This window comes from Vitis vinifera, chromosome 3 (assembly GCF_030704535.1).
Source record: "Vitis vinifera cultivar Pinot Noir 40024 chromosome 3, ASM3070453v1".
Classification (NCBI taxonomy): Eukaryota; Viridiplantae; Streptophyta; class Magnoliopsida; order Vitales; family Vitaceae; genus Vitis; species Vitis vinifera.
In genome coordinates, this window is record NC_081807.1 from 15,126,953 (window position 1) to 15,147,198 (window position 20,246).

The following is a 20,246-nucleotide window of genomic DNA, read 5'->3' on the forward strand; positions in this document are numbered from 1 at the left end:
TTCCGAAAGAACAAACTGTTATTAGCAAGAGGTAGAAACTCAACACTCATTATATTACTCCAATTTCAACATCAAAATCAGAAAGATAAAATCATTATTATGAAGTACAAATTTTCATGAAAATAAACTGGATCTATTAATTGAAAATAATCATTATCTACTATAATGAGAAATTAGAAGTTCAACTTCCATAATTTTACAAGCTAGAAAGTAAAATTTACAATCATTAATGCTTGTTTCCTCACATAATTACATGGACTATCAGTAATGAGTAAAAACCAACTCATTATTTATTGTTTCGTCATGTGAAAACCTGGATTATCAATAACTAATGAGTTGATTTTAACTCGTATCAGCAGAACGCACAACCAAAATAAAGAGAACACAAAAAAACAACTCCCTCTCTTAGCGAACAGCCAACCAATCTATTACAGAACAAAAAAGCCTAAATGCAACCATCCCTTCAATCTCATGCAACTTTTATTTCAAATATATTTAGGCCTCATGCTTCTTACTGAGCCATGTTATAAGGATCTTTCACATTAAATGGGTATGCCACCAATTTCAAGCTCACTCCATGATTCTCATATGTAGAGATAGTGCAGGTAGGTCCTTGTTGGCAGTTAGAGATAACTTTTATTAGTGTGTTTATCTGTTTTTTAATTTTCAAATAAGGATGTGTAACCCCCTAGTTTTTAGCTTTCTGTTTCTTAGTTTCCTAGTTCTTAGGAATATTTTATTTTTTGTAATTATCTTCCTAAATAGATTGCCTATATATTTAAGGCTTGCATTCTCAATAAAATAGAATAGAGAGTTGCATTTTTTCTCTCTGATTTCATGGTATCAGAGCCGCAACACGTTTAGGCCTAATTCAATCTCATGGCAAAGACTGTCGGATTCAATCTCATGGCAAAGACTGCTATGCTTGGATGACGTCGTGGAAACAAGTCTTCAGCAGCTACTTCAGGTCCTATTACAGCAAATGGTTCAAACAACGTCCGCTTCCCTATTGTACGGAAGAGATAATACCTCTCTACAATTTCCTGGATGGAAATTGAATGGAAAACATTGGTTGCAATGGTCCCAGGCTGTGAAATAGGAAAATTAGAGCACTTGACAGGAGCCACAAAGAAGTCGCCTGAAGATGATCCAACCTTTCAAAATTGGGACTTAGAAGATTCAGCAAAGGAAGTGTGAGATGCAGTAAAGAGCACTTGTCCAGACCTCAAAAACTCAGCCCAGGTTTTTGAAATCAGGTGCAAACTGAAGGAGACCAAACAAGGTAATCATCGTGTAACTCAATATTACACTGATCTTCAAGATTTACGGCAAGAGTTAAATTTATTTATAGAGGCCGATTATTGCCCTGAGTGCAGTGAAAAACAGAGAAGGTCAATAGAGAAGGAAAAGATGTTTGATTTTTTGGTAGGTCTCAACAAGGACCTAGATGAGGTGCGATGAAGGATTCTTGGAAAGGAACCATTGCCGCCTCTTGATGAAGTGTTTGCTGAAGTTAGAAGGGAAGAGAGCTAGAGAAAGGTGATGTTGGGAGATGAGAAGGATTCGAACAATACCCTGATGGAAGGTTCTACCCTGGCTTCAAAAAGGGGTGAGAATGGATCATTGTAACAAACTCGGCCACACCAAAGACAAGTGCTGGCTTTCGCAGAGAAAACCTACCAATTGGAGGGCTAGACAGAGTGATGGAAGGGGCTTTCAAGTTGCAGCAGATGCAGGAACAACCTCTAAAAGGGAAGAATCTGCAACCATTCAAATATCACTTAGCAAGGAACAAATGGACATGTATAAACTTTTGAATCAATCACAACAACCCAACACCAATGTCGGGTCTTGTAATCTTGCTCAAACAAGTAATTTATTAGCAGCCCATAGTGTCACAAAAAAATTCAAAAGCACCTTGGATCATAGATTTAGGTGCTTCAGATCATATGATAGGTACTTTTCAATTGTTTTCTTCATACACTCCTTGTTCTAATAATCTAAGGGTTAAGATAGCTAATGGGTCCTTGTCAATTGTTGCAGGCTCAAATAAAATCTCTGAAAATACTACCCTAACTTCAGTCTTTATGTTCCAAATATATCATGTAACCTTCTGTCCATAAGTAAGCTTACCAAAGATTTCAGTTACATAGCTAAATTTTCCTCCTCTTCTTGTAAATTTCAGGAGTTACACTAAGGGAAGACAATTAACAATGCTAAAGTACATGAAAGGTTGTATTTCTTTAGGGATGAGGACTCTAGGACTAGACAAGCTCTTGCTTTTGGATTCAAATCTATTTCTGTTTCTGATGATGAAATAATGTTGTGACATCATAAATTAAGCCACCCTAGTTTCCCTTACTTGAAAATCTTGTTTCCATATTTATTCAAAAATAAAGACCCTCAGCAACCATACAAATCATCGAGGCCTTGTTCCATTATCCATAGTGATATTTAGGGACTATCTAGGGTAACTAATGTTTCAAGCAATAAATGATTCATAACTTTTATTGATGATGACACAAGGTTGTGTTGGGTATACCTTCTAAAAGAAAAATTTGAAACTTGCAAAATATTTCAAACCTTTCATTCAATGATTAAAACCTAATTTCAACAAATCCAACTCCTTAAGACTGACAATGATCAAGAATATTTCCATTCTATTTTAGGAGGTTACTTAGAACAAAATGGCATAATTAACTAAAGTTCTTGTGTCATTACACCTCAGCAAAATGGCCTTGCCAAGAGAAAAAACCGTCACCTCTTAAAAGTTGCCCGAGCCCTTATGTTTTCCATGGGTGTACCCAAATACCTATGGAGAGAAGTTGTCCTCACGGCATGCTATCTAATTAACCGACTCCCAAGTCATGTCCTTCAATATCATACACCTATGTCTATCCTTATTAAGCCTTATCCCACATTTCGATCACTCAATTCCTTAACCTTTGAAAACGTTTGGTTTTTTGCCTTTGTCCATGTCCATTACCAAAACAAAAGCAAACTCGATCCAGGAGCCATCAAGTGTGTGTTCCTAGGATACTCTCCAACCTCCCATCCGCCCCTAAGCAACCCGAATCTAGAAATTTGTTTTAATCCAAATCCATAGACCTACCCAATTCCACTCATCTCAATCCAATTGAGCCTACTATGTCATCAACTCAACACATTTTGGAAATAAGGGGAGACCCAAAGAGACAAGAACTCCATGTCTATAGTAGAAAGATTAAACCTCAAGGGGAACTACCTATTATGGAACCACACTATTAAGAGCCTGAACTGAATGTGAAAGCTTTGCAAAATGATCCAAGTATTTTAGATTCTATCCAGAAAAATCCAAGTCAAGTTGTCTCTAAAAATCTAGATTTGCCTATAGCCCTTAGGAAAGGTGTAAGATCCTGCACCATGCACCCCATATCCCACTTTGTGTTGTATAAAGGTTTATCTTGTTCTTTCCAAACCTTTATTATTAACATTTCTTGTGTTGAGGTTTTGAGGTCTATACCGTAGGCTCTGACTATCCTCGAGTAGAAAGATGCAATACCGGAGGAAATGAAGGCATTGAAAAAAGATAATACCTGGGAACTTGTTCAATTGCCAAAAGGGAAAACTACAGTTGGTTGTAAATGGGTGCTCACTATCAAACACAAATCAAATGGGACGGTTGAGAGGTATAAAGTGCATTTGGTTGCTAAAAGTTTCACTCAAACATACAGGATAGATTACCAAGAGACATTTGCACCTATTGCTAAATTAAACACATACGAGTCCTCTTGTTATTGCCAACCAACCTAGATTGGTCTCTTCAACAGTTAGATGTTAAGAATGCATTCCTAAATGAAGAACTAGATTAAGAAGTTTATATGGACTTGCCACCAAGATTTGAACACAATGGAAGAAATAATCTTGTTTGTAAGTTGAAGCAGCCCCTTTATGATTTGAAACAATCTCCTAGGGCAAGGTTTGAAAGATTCACTAGAACTATAAAAGGTCACAGCTTTACACGAGGGCAGACTAATCATACCTATTCTTTAGGCACTCGTCAAATTGTAAGATCATCATCCTTATAGTGTAGTTGATGATATAATTCTCACAGATAATGATCTTAAGGAAATGGAAAGGCTTAAAGGCATTATGGCTAGAGAATTTGAAATTAAGGATCTTAGACCCCTAAGGTACTTTCTTAGAATGGAAGTAGCAATGAGTAAAAAGGGTATTGCAGTCTCTCAAAGAAAGTATACTCTTGATTTATTGAAGGAAACAAGTATGCTCAACTGCAAATCGATTGATACACCAATGGATCAAAACAAGAAAAATAAAGTTGGGACTCATGGGAATAGAGGCAGATATCAATGACTAGTAGGTAAGCTTATTTATCTCTCACACACTCGACCAAATATTGCCTTTGTAGTGAGCGTGGTAAGTCAATACATGCACACCCCTTGTGAAGAACATCTAGAAGTGATGTTTCAAATCTTTAGGCATCTCAAAATAACACTTGGAAAGGGACTTTTCTTCAAGAAATCAAAAGAGAGAAAATTATAAGCCTTTACTAACACGAATTGGGCAAGATTAATAGAAGATAAGCAATCAACTTCAATTTACTACACCTTTGCTTGGGGAAATCTTGTGAAGTAAGAAGCAATCAATGGTGACTAGAAGTAGTGCTAAAGTTGAGTTTAAAGCGATGGCTCTAGGGATTTGTGAATTGATTTGGTTAAAATGGCTTCTAGGAGAACCACATGTGACTAAAACTAATCCAAGGTTGTCATACAGTGACAATAAAGTAGCCATAAGCATAGCACACAATCCGGTTCACCATGATAGAACAAAACATGTGGAGGTGGACTATCATTTCTTAAAAGAGAAGATCGAAGGAGGGATGCTTAATGTGGAGAATGTGCCTACAAGGTAACAACTAGCAGACATCTTGACAAAGGGAGTGCCTCATCAAAATTTTGATGAGCTCACAAGCAAGTTGGCACTACTAGACATATATTCCCCATCTTGAGGGGGAGCGTTAGCAATCAAAGATAACTTTAGATAAACTCTAGCTAATTATCCAGTTATTTTATTAGAGTATTTATCTGTTTTTTAATTTTCAAATAAATATGTGTGACCCCTTAGTTTTTAGCCTTTTGTTTCTTACGTTCCTAGTTCTTAGGATTTTTTTTTTCGTAATTGTCTTCCTAAATAGATTGCCTATATATTTAAGGCTTGCATTCCCAATAAAATAGAATAGAGACTTGCATTTTTCTTCTTTGATTTCAGTCCCACAGCATTTTTTATATAAAAAGAATGAGTCCTACACCTTAAACTCAACAGAAAACCAAATAAACAAGTTCACCAATTCTCTAAGAATAGAAGTGACAGCAATACATGCTGTGTCACTAGCCATGATGGTGGGGCAGTAGGGCGATTGTGGTAATGAATGTAGTGGCAAAGGCTGCAATCTTGACAATGGAAGTGAAAGCAACATCATATTGGCGTGGTAGTAGTAATATCAAAAATGGCAATTATAAAAAACTAAAGAACGTGCTATCACCAACAGATTTGTGACAGTTACAGTGGTTGTGATAGAGACAGTAAAAAGGCAATGCTAGTGGTGGCGTTGGTGTTATGGCAGTAATGCAAGTGCTGGTGGTTGCAACTGACCATCGGTGACAACATTGTACAAGAGTGCCAAATTTAATTTACTGTTAAATCCTACAATGCTTCCGTAGCCCAAGGAAGCAATGAGCTTTTTCCCACAAGCATAGTTTGGAATCCATGGGTGCTAGTGAATATGGGTTTCTTTACTTGGGAAGTTGCCTAAGGAAGAATCTTAATGCCAAATCAGCTTACAAAGAGGGGTTAGAGTATTCTGAATAGATGTTACATATGCGCCTTCATTGTTCCAAAGCAAGAATCTTGTGGCAACTGGTTTTTCCTCCGTTTGGAGTGGCCTAAGAGGAAATTCTCCTGAGTTGGCATAAGTCTTTTATGGGGAAGAAGCAGAAGAGAGCTTGGAGAACCACTCCTTTGTGCATGTTTTAGATGCATGGAAATAAAGAAACGAGAATGTTTTTGAAGATGCAGAATAGTCAAAACAAGCAATCAAATCTTATTTCATGAGTTTCTTTTTGGACTGGGCTAGAGTATGCATAGATGATCCTTCTATGACCATGATGGGTTTTGTAGATTGATTGAGCTCCAAAAGAGGAGAGGGCAGTTTTTTTTATTTTTTTTTATTTACTATCTTCCTTTTTGCTTTTTGTTTAGTGCATTTTGTACACATCGTGTCTACTTTGGTGTGTCCTTTTTTAGGCACTCTCACAGTTGTGAAAAGCGAGTTTCAGGTGCGCCTAGGCACAAGGCGACACGACGCAAACCATCGGCACCTCGCCTTACTCCAGGCGACACCTATTGAAGGAGGCGCAGCTTAGGCGCACAAGGCGCTCGCCTTCAACCAAGCGCAAAGCCCCAAAAAGGTACGCTTTTTCTTCTCCCTTCTCCCTTCTCCTTCTTCTTCTTCTTCTTCTTTTTTGTTCCTTCTTCCTCCACAAACCCCAAACAAGTTGTAGATTTCATTAAACTTTTGTCAACCTGCACCTTAGGTATAGCCATCTGCTTAATATATATGTATATATTTTGCTCCCCCCCGCCTTTCTCTCTTTCTCTCTGTGTTATATTTATTCTGGTAATTTTGGTTCCCTTTTTTTTTTTGTGGGGGGAAGATGTATTGTGAGATAGATAGATAACACACTTAAAGGTCATTAATTATCTTGAATCTTCTATACCATTCTTTATATTTTGATCTAATAATTGAAATCGAAGTTCTTTTACTTGTATTATTATTTGAATACCTTTTTGATGTCTAGCTTTTAATTGGGAACTTTATAGGAATAAAGCTTTTGTTTTGTAGATCAGACCTTATGGTGGTTGTCCTTATATTTTGTCTCATGTAAGTGCTTTTACTGCATTTTGCTGTGATAGGCAATCAAGATACTGAATGATGAAATGCAATGCAATATCATCAAGATTGGAAACCTTGTTCGCAATAAGGTGTGTGTTCTTTAAATTGTTAATAAATGTGATTAATATTTTCAGAAAATTTTATAATCAAAGAAGATATTTTCAGGAAACTGAGATGATATAGTTATCTTGATTCAGATTCTTATGTAATTTTTAATTATGTTCATTTACCAGCTAATATCATATATTGGAGGCATGCTAAATGGTTCATTGAAATTACCTTTTGGCATCTGTTGAATATTATTTTGCTTTACAGTTTGTACATATATGCAATCTGCAATGGCCAACACCTACATTGCTACAGCAGGTGCAGGTTCAAAGGCTTAAAAAGAAAATAATTCCAGAGCCTTGTTTTATCTGGAGAAAAATATTTTTGTTGGTTGTCCCTTTACTATGATTCCAGATGCCTTGTTACATCTGGAGTGTCTGCTTTTGCTGCATTTCCTTTCTACAGATATTGGAACTAATGATTCATATTTTCTTACCTTTTAAAGCTGTCAAAGATGATTTATTTTGGCAGATCTTAGTCATCTTGTTCGTTTTTGTAGTGGATGGCTAGTAGTTTTGGCACCCTTGTTGAAGCTGATGTCTTTATTCTAGTCCATTGTTCAGGATCGTGTTTTGACTTTTATGTTTTAACCTGCTTGAAATTGAGACAAATTCATGCAATTCTGTAGTTTAGTCAGTGTTCCACTGGAAAATGCAGAACAAGATCTTGCAAGGATAGGTAGAAATTTGAAAAGCTGTAGAATTGTGAATGACATGAAACCATCACAAATCAAAATTGCATCAAAGCGATCTCTATCCTTGTATGCAGGAAAGATTTGTTAAGCGTAGGCAACATCTTGTGGGCCCCAACTCTTCCACTCTAAAGGTGTGTATAATGGTCTGAGATTTGATGTCATGCTTCTCCCTCATCCTTCTCTCAACAACAAGAAAAAAATGTGTGCTCTCTTGGTTGGGTGCGCTTTGGCCACTAATTCTAACTTGATGCCTACAACATGATATGTTGTATCATGTATGTTTCTTAGATTCCTCTTGTTGGTGTATCTCTGACAGTAATATTGCAATGCAGGCACTTGAAATTTTGACAGGATGCTATACTCTTGTTCAGGTACATTGTTTTCACTATTCTTCCATTGAATCGTACAATTTAACTTGAATATTTTCTGTTTTCATTTGTTCCATTGTTGCTCTTTTTCATTTTTCTTTTAAATGAGCAGGGGAACACTGTTACTGCTATGGGTTCATTTAAAGGTCTAAAACAAGTCCGAAGGGTGGTGGAAGACTGTATACAGAATAAAATGCATCCAGTATATCATGTCAAGGTGAATAGGCCGGCATTCTTTGATTCTACTCTAGCAAAACTGCATTCTTTAATGGTTGTAGATCTGTTGATTCTCCTTTTTCCTTTCAAGAGTAGACCTTAATGATGAAGAGAGAACTTGCTAGTGAAACTTGCAGTTAATTGGTCTTGTCTTTTATTTATTTTATTTTCATTTTTTTATGTCAAAAAATTCTGTCTCTCCAATTTTTCTCTGGGTTCATTTTTCATATTTGGATTACCATTAAAAAAAATAGAAAAAAATTACATATAATTTAAATTAGTTAAAATTTTATGTATATAATTTTAAATTATTTAATTTGTATATAAAAGAAGAAAATAATTAAAATAAATTTAAACAAAAATATATAAAAATAATTTATTAACTTTAAATTAATTTTTTATTTTCTTTTAGTTAAATTATGTAAGAACTTATTAAATAAATCTAAAAACCAACCAACCAACCGACCCATTGAAAACAGCCCAATTTGATTGGTCGCTTGAACATGTAATCCAGAGCTCACGGCACAACAATAATAGAGATTTAAATACATATCATAATCCCAAATTTGTTCTAAAGATATCCCACCAACCCAAACATCTACCTTAGAAGGGACATGACTTTAATATTATATCACAAAAACACTTGGTCGCAGATTTAGCAGGAAGAAAGCCTGCTTTCATGGCGGGCCAACACATGGGAGGGTGGATGTCTTCTTCAAAAGTTGGAAAAATAACCTCAAAGCATTGAGGTTAAGTCAGTCTCCCGCACTAAAAAATTGATTGCACCATAGACTTGGAGATATCAGAAAGACTTTATCAATCTTCTACAAAATTTGATAGCTTTTACTCCATTACCAATCTTCTTTCAAAAATGCAGTGTGTCAACCCCGAAACAAACGCAAACTCGACTTATTGTTTTTATTCATTTTTGTAAGTGGGCATGTGCTTCATCATGAAACCCACTAAGGTTAGTGGTCTATGTCAGGTTATTGGCTAAAAGAAAGCGTATAAAATTTGAAAATTTTGACTTTTTTCGTAAGGGTAAATAAGGGTAAAAAGGTAAATTAAGGATACGTACTTAAAAAAATAAGTTAATTGATTTTACTTGTTACTTAAAATTATTTTTTATTTTAAGTTTTATCATTAAATTATTTTATCAAACATATTTAATTTAATTAATAATTTAAATTAAATTATTAAGTCATTTTAAGTTATTAAGTTGATTTACCAACACCTTCTTAATTTATGTAAAAAACCTTTTACTTGTTAAAATATTATATTTAAACACCGCATTATCACTTAAGAAAATTGTTTCGATTGGCATTAAATGAGTTCTAAGAAGTCCTTAATGCTTGTAAAGATATAAGATAGATTTAATACTCTTTTCCTTCTTTTATATATGTATTTAATAGTTTGCTTCTATTTATTTATTTATTTTTTACATTTTATAAATATATTGTGGCTAATATTGTTAAGGCACCATTTGAATTAGCTTTTGGAATCAAAAGCTTCCTTATAAATAAAATTCAACAAAAATTTGTGCCTATCTTTGGGCAATCATATTAAAGGACTCTAACTATAAAAATAAAAAAATAAAAGTTGCTCTTGTAAACAATTTTTGTGACAAGGGATTTAAGGTTTAATAAACATTTTATAATACTAAGATTTGTTGTTGGTAAATCATGGTAACTCAAAAATATTTCAAGACCAAATTGAATTATAATTATTCTTACAAATAGGGTATCCTTATTCAGTTCATAGACTTTTGAAAAATGCAAAAGAACGTACCTAAGAGTCTACTCAAAAAATTTCAGAAGCTTTAATTTGAACTCTACTTAACAAGTGAGTTATTGAGAAGATAGCTAGTACAAAATATGTACAATTATTTATGTTTTAGGGGTATCCCTATCATACCTTTATTCAAAATTTCAAAAGACATCCTTCTTCTCTTAAATGAAATCAATGCCATTTAATAAAGGATATCCTTTCTAAAGGATTCATCTTGTTATAATTGTACCATGCATTTTTTTTAAATAAATTTGAAGAGAATTTATCAAGGAAAAGTGTAGTTATGCATTTTTTTTTTTTTTTAAAAAAAAAAGAAAGAAAAAACCAATAAATTTGAATTTTTTTTATCTATTTTCATTTTCTTTCAAGGGACTCAGAAAAATGTATCTACACATATTTGTCACAAATATGGGGTTTTGGTTGCACCATGGTACAATACTAGAAACAATTTTTTTAATATATTTATACATAATTAATTTTAAGTAAAAGAAATTTAGTCAAATCATCAAAATCATTTTATTTGTTCTATTTTTTTCCATGAATTAACTATTTTATAAGCATGATTTTTAAATAACTATAACTCTTTAACTCTTTTCTTTGAAGTCGATATTACGTTTATTTTATTGACAATGGTTCAAGCTTATCCTTTTGTATATTCTAAGAAGTTGTGTGACATCTTTCTTTAAGTCGATTGTTCTTCTCAAGCAAATAGATCTTAATAAAAGACTTTTAAAAATGGATCCCTAAAAAATGTCAAAACAATAATATTCATAACTTTTTTTCTCATGAAAAACGGATTAATAAGAGGAGATTAAGAGTAATTTAACTTGTATGGATACTTTTAATGTGATTAAATTCATATTAGTTACCTATTTAATTGTAAAATTAATAATTTTCAATAAATATATATTAAAATAAAAAAGTTAAAAGATGTGTTCAATAAAGAAAAAAAAATAGTTATGAAAAATATAAATGACACGGGAAATCACATAATTTTTTTAAAAACTAGTAAAATAAATAGTAAGAAGATTATTTAAAATTTTCTAAATAATATTTTATCACCAAACCAACCAAATATTAATTACGAAGAAGGTCTCAATATTGACTTAATTGTTGTCAAATATTCTAATTTGAAAACTGGAAATTGCTTCATGGCTTCCAATTCAAGTGGTGGGGTTAGTTCGCAGAGGTAGGCTCGAACGTTGCTATAAATATGGGCTGGGGGTGATATTCTCGTTTTCATTTTAGCATCGGTAGGTGATTAAGAAAGCATAAGAGATGGCTGGTGGCAAGGCATTCCTCATCATTTGCGTCGTATTATTCATTCTGCCTGAAAGAGCATTGCAGGTATTAGAAATGTATTTAAGCTATTCAATTCAATTTTTATTTTTGACTTTTCATACACTCAAACAGTAATTCTAATTTTTTTTCCAAAATTACCCACCCACCTCTCCCACTACGCCAAAATCTGCTGTCACCTTGCCGGCGTCATCATCGATGGCCGCACAGCTCTCTCCGAACGGCGATCTTTCCCCTCTCTCGCTTCTCTCTATTTCTCTCTCTTCCTCTCTTTTTCCTTCCCTTTCTCGACATCACCACTGCCACTACTGTCAGCACCATCACCAGTGCATGGCCGACTGCCGCTCACAATCCCCTCCGGTCAGAAACCTCCCTTCCTCTTTCTTTTCCTTTCCACTGGTGAGAGGTGGCAGCAGCCATGGGTCGCTGGCAGTGGTGGCGGTGGTGATGTGGACAGAGAAGGAAAGAGAAAGAAATAGGGAAAGGAAAAGGAGAGAGGGTGAGGTTGCCGGCCGGAGAGAGCTGTGAGCTGCGGCCGGTGATGACGCCGACAAAGTGCCGCTCGGTTTTGCCGTTGATGAGAGGCGAGCAGTGGGTCGCTGGTAGTCGTGGCGGTGGTGATGTGAAAAGGGAAGGAAAGAGAGAGAAAGAGGGAAGAGAAAGGAAGAGAGGGGGAGATTGGTGACCGGAGAGAGGTGTGAGTGACGGTGGATGATGACATCGGCAAAGTGCCGGCCAGTTTCAGTGGGAGGGAAGGAGAGGCGGCCGGTACGGGAGAAAAAAAAATAAAAAGGATAATTTTGAAAAATTACTCATTGAGGGTATGAAAGGGTTTTTTTTTTTTTTTATTTGACACTTAAATTAAAAAATTAAAAATAAAGGTTCAAAAACTCAAATTTTGTTGGGGTTGGTGTATGGTAACATACTAACATGATCCCCTTTCAATAAGAGCCTAACAATATTAAGAATATTAATTTTGTGATATTTATTTTCCGGTGGCTCTCTGGCTTCTTAATTATTTTTATTAGGCCAGACCGATTCCGCCACCAGAGGGCGTATCAGTGAGCCGAAATCCTTCAAGACCTAGTCCAGGATGCTTCCTCCCCACATCGACGGCCCAAGCGAGACCTCCATCTTTTTGCCACCAAGGGCCTTCGTGACATCCCTGATCAATTTGGTTCATTTGGTATCCATATATATGAAGCACTTCCTAAATTTCCGTTCTGATGTTACATATAGCTTATGGTCATCTCAATACTTGCAGGTGTTGAGATTAAGATGTGTGTGCGTGTTTTCTTTTATTTTTGTTTTACTAAAATAAGGACTTCGCAATTTTTTTAGGAACTACGTTTGGTGATCTACTTTTGTTTTTAATTTTACATCATTGTAATAAAATTAAAAAAAGATCGATTATTCTATTTTCAAGACTTTTTAAGCATTTTTATAATTAATTATGAAACTACACTAACAACATATCTCGTTACTTTATAAAACTTCTAAGTCGGCTTACAAAATGTATGAGATTTTTAGTCTTTAGCTAATCAAACCAACCATGAAATCAAATCCAAAATTGTACAAGCATTAATTTCAAGATCCATATCTTAATGTGATAAGAATCATCTTTTTATCAAGAGATGATTGTGAATAATAAACAACATGAGAAAGAAAACTAAAGAGAGATGATTATGGGTGATAAACAGATTTTTTATTTAATTAATAACGAATTTGTCTATGATGTACTTTATTATTATTATTTTTAAGGTTTTATTTTAAAGAGAAAATATGTTTATCATCGCAATTGAAAGGAGTGAGAGAACCTTTCACCATTGTAACTTTTCAACTTTATTTGAATAGTGGATTCTTAGGTGTTAGTAAACTGTATGAACATAAAGATCATATTAATTATCAAATTATGTTAAAAATATCTTATATTTTCTTTATTTCTTTTCATGTGTGTGGTTTGATTAAGATTTTTCAAGAGCAATTGTACTTTATGTGTCTTCCAAAGAAATCACCCACCTTTTATCATTAAAATTAGAATTTTCATCATTATCATCTAAGCATTGGACTTGAACCATTGGAACAACTAATTAACCTCTCTTTGCCTACCTCAATTGAATTGTCAAATGGATCAAGGCAATCTTTCTTTACAACTTTATTATTTTCTATCTTCATATCATCTTTAGTTTCATATTGCAATAACAAACACTTAAGTAGGAAACTAGTAAACAATTTCAATGTTTACCACATTGAGCATGGGTCAAACTTCTCCTTTTGCATATCCCAAGAAGCCGACTTTTCTTCGTGTTGTGCCAACAGAAGTTTTATTGCAAACAATTTTAGTTCAAGGCATAAAAAAAAAAAAAAAAAAACAATTCATAGAAAGGTAAATAGGATTGAATAAGTCATGTCTACATCACAAATGAAAGATAATCATTCCACTTTATCAAAGACAATATTACAGAGAATAAAAATAAATACAATCATTAGGTTTCCAAAATATCTCATATTTCTTCACTCATTGTATTCATGACCTAAACCACGAGTCTCTCATTCCATCAAATATCTCTTATTTTTTCTCACATCTTTTTCCACCACATATAATCATTATAAACCTATCTCCATTTTATGACTTTTTCCTTTCATAATCTAGATTATTTATAGAGATATTTCTAATGACTTTTCTTATTCTATAAAAATAAATATGACCATTAAAAATATTATGTACAATATTATTTACAAAATGAATCTATATTAATTAAGAATTTGAAACACTTTTCAACACTTCTTTTGCCTTTTAAATTCAGATTGAGCATGTGGACCTTACAACACTTCTAAAAATGGGCAAAAACTAAAAAGTCAAAAGATGAATGTTTATGACTTTTTCTCCGAAACAACTAATCAATAAGAGAAAATTACCTATGATATTATTTATCAATTCAGGTGTAGAGTTAACGATTTCCAACAAATATTTAAAAAAGTTAAAAGATGTATTTCAAAAGAAAGTAAATTTATCTATATTTTTTCTTATAAAAAAATATAAGTGTAAAGTAGGCTTGATAACATAATTTTTTTCAAAACTAGTTGAAGAAATAATAGGAAGAATTGTTTAAAATTATTCTACTTTTTTATCACCAAACCAATCTGTTGATTTTCATGTAACGATTCCTAGTGCAAAATTAGTGAAAAAAGAAAAAAAAAACATATAGATTTAATGTGGTTCGACAGATTGATTACGTCTATGGAAACAAGAAAAAAGACTTTCACTATATCTCAAATTAGGATTACATAAAATAGTTGTTAGGAATTTGAGGCTAATCCAACCTATGATAATCACCCTAGAGGGAGGGGGTGAATAGGGTGATGGTCTCTTTTTCAAATTTAAACTAAGTAAAAATAAGAGACAATTTATATGCAAGTATATGATAAGCAAAATAAAGACAATTGCATATAAATTAAAAGAGTTAGGGAAAAGAGAGTGCAAACACGAGAGTTTATAGTGGTTCGACACTTCTTTGCCTACGTCCACTCTCCTCAACCTCCTAACCGAGTGAGGATTCCACTATCTTGAAGCTTCAACCAAGCTTCCAATCTCTTTACAATTGGATTATGGTTCCAATTCACCCTCTTGGACTTTTGGCTTCCAAGCACCCTTTACAATTCTCAAGAGATATCCCACTCTTGAAACTTCCTCTCAAGGTTTACAAATGATTGATCTCACAAAATCCTAGTATTAGCTTTAAGCTCAAATGATACAAGAAAAACTAGGATTGAATGGTGCACTAAAGATATGCAAGTTATGAAACAATGGTGCACTCAAAAACACTCTTCTAAGGCTCAAATATAATCAAGAATGATTTGGGAAGGTTAAACTCATGAAACAATGAAGATTGGAGCCTTTTTATAGAAGAAAAAAGCTAAACTAGTCGTTGGGGGTTCGACCGGTCGAGCTATGGGTCGACCGGTTGACTAGCCGTTAGGCCTCGACCGGACCTCGACCGGACCTCAACCGGACCTCAACCGGTTGAGGTTCAACCTTGACCGGTTGAACAAGCATTCTGGAAGAGAGAGAAAATTTTGTATCGGTCGACCGGGTACCGTTCATAGGTCAACCGGTTACTGTTCATCCCCTTCACCCGATTTAGCCAATTGAGCCGTTTTTTGCTCAACAACCAACTTTTCCAACTTATAACCTTTTGAACAAGTTTGAAACAACATTTAACACAAGGTTTTTGTTGAAAACATGAAATCATCCAATTTTAAAAATATTTAAAACAAAATAACTCTTGGATGATTTAGGTGCATAAGTAAGGAAAATAATGCATGGAAATCCTAGTGCACCAACAACCTTACAAAGAGACTTAAGAAGCTTTGGTCTTGAAAAACTCTTCTCTTTGAGGTGGTCTTCTTCTTCATGATTTCTCCTTGGCTTGATTTGTCTTTGGATTGCCACTTTAGAAGTCATCTTGCCTAATCACACTTAAAATGTAGTCATTAGTTCTAAACCTTGTTTGGTTATCATCAAAATCAAAATTAACCAAACCTTGGTTTCACAATAGTATTTATACTAACCCTTGGGCAATAAAATTCAAAAAATACCCCTGAACCGTACCATGGGCACCCTTCAACCTATCGTTTGCCCTCAACAATAAAAATATAAGCTTGAATAGCAAATGTTATCGCTCCGCTCCGCTCTACTCCAATATTTGCTCATTTTTCTTCATATATATTTCACTTAATATAAGTCACATACTACAACACAACCCATGGCTAGTTTGGACCTTTGAAATCTCTGCCATGCCGGCCCTGCTTGACTCTCCACCTGTAGTTGTAAATATATTTTGAATCTTAAGATGGAAAAACATATATTTAGATGCTTCTTTTTTTTTAAAAAAAAAAAACTTAATATTTATTACTTAATAAATTAATTTAACTTTAAATTAAATTATTAACTTAAAATTTATTATTTAATTCTTAACTTTTTAAATAATAAATTTGATTGATAAAATTAACTTAAAATTTATTCTAAATCATTAAATTAATATATCTATCGTTATTAATTTAAACTAATATTCGTTATCATTGTTGTGTTATGGCAGAGAATGAGGGCGGAAATGGTCAAAGCAAAATGGGGGTAAGGGGCAGCCACTCCAACCCAGCCCACTACCCGGCCACGGGTAGGAATGGCAACGGGGCGGGTTCGGGACGGGTCGCCCATCCCAACCTCGCCACGTTTAGCAAAACCAATTCCCATCTCCATCCCGTTTAAAAAATTAAACGGGGCGGTACCCGCCCTGCCCTGCTCCGTTTAGTTTTTTTTTTTTTAATTACTTTAAAAAATTTTAATTACATTAAAATAAATATATTTTATAAATAATAAAATTATTATATTTTTTATAACTTATTTTATTAAAATTTTTATTATTATCTATATATTAAAAATAGAAAAATTAAATTTTAAATTAAATTAATTTTAAAATTAAATTAAATTAAATTTTAAAATTAATTTTATATGTAAACGGGGTGGAGCGAGGTGGGATGGGACAATACCTGAACCCGCCCCGGGTTTAAAAAAAAAATCTCATACCCGTTCCAAACCTGTTTAATAAATTTTAACCCCGTTCCATTAGGGGTGGGGCGGGTACCCGAAAAAACTCGCCCCGTTGCCATCCCTAGCCACTGGCCAGTCATCTCCCTCAGGCAACCGCCACCACTACATCTTCTAGGGCTTTTCTTCTACGTTGCCTTCAATAATTTCTCCTAAGCCTGTTAAATTAGACCGTTTGGCTCATGTTTGATGTGTTATGATTTACATATTAGGATATTAATTAAAAGGGATCAAATAATTCTTAAATCCACAAACTACTCTCACTTTTAAAAACTAGCAAAAATGATTTTCAAGAATAAGAATTATTTTTCTTAGAGTGGAAATTACGATGGAAAAGATATTTCAAACTCACCTTTCGATATTTTTAAAATAAAATATACATTTGAGATTTAATAAAAAATAAAAGATCCCGAATGTTGACCATCTTTGAACTTAGTTCGCGTTGAATATTAATTTATTTACTATTCTATCTATACATTTGCTTTAAGATTTTGAATTTTTTGACTCAATTTTTTTTTAATCACAAAATGATTAATTTATGAAGAAAAAGGAATCGGAGAAATGTAAGAAATGGAATGTAAGTTAGAGGAAGAGTTAGTTTCATGATTATATCACATCTCCCTAATAGAATTATTACACTTTGAAGGGATATGGATAAAATCGAGTTAAGTTACTTAAACTCTAAATTTTATCTTATCCTATTATCAATAAAACAAGAGAAAACATGAATATGATTTCTATAAGAGAAATTAATATATACATGGTTGAAACCCAATATTGAACTTTTAATTATTGTTACTATAAGAGTTCAAGCTTTAAGAATTATTTTTTTCACAAAACATTGATGTGAGTCGATGCGAGTCGAAGTTTAGGAGTTGCTCAGAAGTGGCTCACGGTAGATGTGAGTCGATGGATTAATTTTCTCTTATTTGAGGAGATGGTTTACAAGGAAGACAGATGCATTGATGTTTCAATGTTGTACTTTGTTGGTTAAACTATAGTTAATGAAAAACAAAATGTTATCTAGCTTCTAAAAGACAATAAAATAATAAAAATAAAGATATGGTACTTGTTTTTATAAAATATGTAATCCGGGTATCCCTCCAATGTAATTCTATTTCTATTATTTTTGAAAAATAATAGCACGAATTTTCTTTAATTATATTTTAAAATTTTATAAAAATGAAATATTTTGTAGTTATAATTTCATTTCTTATTCTTTTTCAATGCTTATAAGTGGATGCTATTACTTTAATAATAAAGATAGTAAGACACGGAGGTGATAAGTGTTAATGTGTAAGGTCATTTTGAATTTACTTTTGAAAATGCAAAATTTATTTAAACTTAAAAGGGGTTTTTGTAGATGACTAATTTTATTAAAAGAATTATGACTTAAAAAAAAAAATTAACATGAAAAAAGAAAAAATTGTTTCTCCTAAAAATTTTATTCAAGTTATTTCACAAACTTTTACATTAATAATGTTATTATTATTTTTATTTTATTTTATAAAAATTATGCTTTGAGTTCAACTGCATAAAAGTCAAAATAAAAAACTTAACCCAAATTTTGACAAATTCAAGAATGTTTGAATACACAAGATAATGGAACACCATAAATGATGGGATATACAAAAATGTGTTTTTTTAGTACTTTTTTCATATGCTAACGTGATCATCAAAATGAAATTGAAAATATAAATTTAATAATAATCAGGGTATCAATTGAGAATTAAAGGCAGCATTATCTTTAATTAATTCTTATTGGCCTTAAATTCTAAACAAAATTTCACCATAAATTGAGCTTGCTAAGATTGTTAGGAGATGCCATGTGAGTCTAATTAATATAGAGGTGAGAAGGAAAAATATTTTTGTAATTTAATGACCACACACCACATTAACATTATAAAAAAAGGGGAAAAAGATGATATGTAATATATAAATAGAAATATTTTTCAAAAGTTAATTAGATACAAATAAAATTAAAACCTAAAATATTCATTTGGCTCTTTTCTTTTTACCATTTCTCATTTTCAATGGAATTAGTTTGTCACTGTGGACCTGCGTTTTTCACGTGCATTCCCACTCGATGGCGTGACTCACTTTTTATTTCGCGAAAATTTGATTTTTTTTTTAAAAGACTTGGAGTCGCCACTTATTTTTGTTTTATTTTTTAAGGGGAAAAAAATTAAGAAAGAAAACCTTAAGTGTGACTCCTTATTTGGAAAAGACAATCTATGAGAAACCAATGTCAGGTCCGGGGGTCAAGTTACCTATTGGGAAGGTACAGTGGTGAGCTGTAGCACCCCTCTAAGCTTGTATACGTATGGCCTCCACTAAACGAATTAAGCGAATTGTGACAATTAATTAATTAATTATAGATACCAAGAAAAATAATCAATGTACAAGTCATAGTGAAAATCAATATACACAAATAATGATGAAATCTAATTACAAGACAAGAATACACAAAATAAATGACAAGAGTATTATGAAAAATGATTTATTGAACTAAATAAAAAAGAAAGATATTAAAAAAAAATAGTTTTCAAGAAATTTTAAAGGATTTTATAAAAAATGATTTTTAATTAATTATTTCAATTTATTTATTTACAAAAAGAGTCAATTTATTTTCTCGATTTTAAGAAAGTTATTTACACATATTGTTTCAAAAAAATTTATTACAAAATTTCAATTTGGCCACAAAAATTGTTTTTATTTGCTTTTACTAAAAATGAATGAATTTTTACAATTTTATTTACAAAAGTATTTCAATTTGTTTTCATTTAAGAAAAGTAACTTATATAAATTATTAAAAACAATATAATTTTATTTGCAAAAGAATTTTTAATTAAAAATTAATTTTTGGGACAACTTTATTTACAAAAAAATTTATGGACAATTTTTATTAAACAAAGAAATTTTTGGACAATTATTATTAAAACAAATTTTCAAATTCTATTAAAAACAATTTTTTGGATTTTTCTAAAATCGTTTTTCTGAATTTTTATTAATAAAAAACTTTCTTTTATTAAGAATAATATTTTAAAATTATTATTTTATTAAAACATATTTACTGAATTATTCCTCTTATTTAAAAATTTTTTTTGGTTTGTTCGATATTCAATTCTATACATAACAAGTAAATATACACAAATAAATATTTACAGAAACTAATAGAAATAAAACCTAATATAAGTGGGAAATCAAATATAT

General features: G+C 32.4%; 1 protein-coding gene and 1 long non-coding RNA gene across 2 annotated transcripts; both read left to right on the forward strand.

Annotated features, from left to right (window-relative positions):
- Positions 1–6,976: 6,976 nt before the first annotated feature.
- Positions 6,977–8,445, forward strand: LOC104878895 (KRR1 small subunit processome component-like). The gene is made up of 4 exons (XM_059735737.1): positions 6,977–7,041; positions 7,829–7,885; positions 8,087–8,125; positions 8,235–8,445. The coding sequence occupies exons 1-4, from the start codon at positions 6,997–6,999 to the stop codon at positions 8,439–8,441; spliced, it is 348 nt and encodes a 115-aa protein (XP_059591720.1). The 5' UTR covers positions 6,977–6,996; the 3' UTR covers positions 8,442–8,445.
- Positions 8,446–11,382: 2,937 nt separating this feature from the next.
- On the forward strand, positions 11,383–12,772 carry LOC109122335 (uncharacterized). Its single transcript, XR_002029733.2, has 2 exons — positions 11,383–11,473; positions 12,454–12,772. It is a non-coding gene; the product is annotated as an uncharacterized LOC109122335 (long non-coding RNA).
- Positions 12,773–20,246: the final 7,474 nt, after the last annotated feature.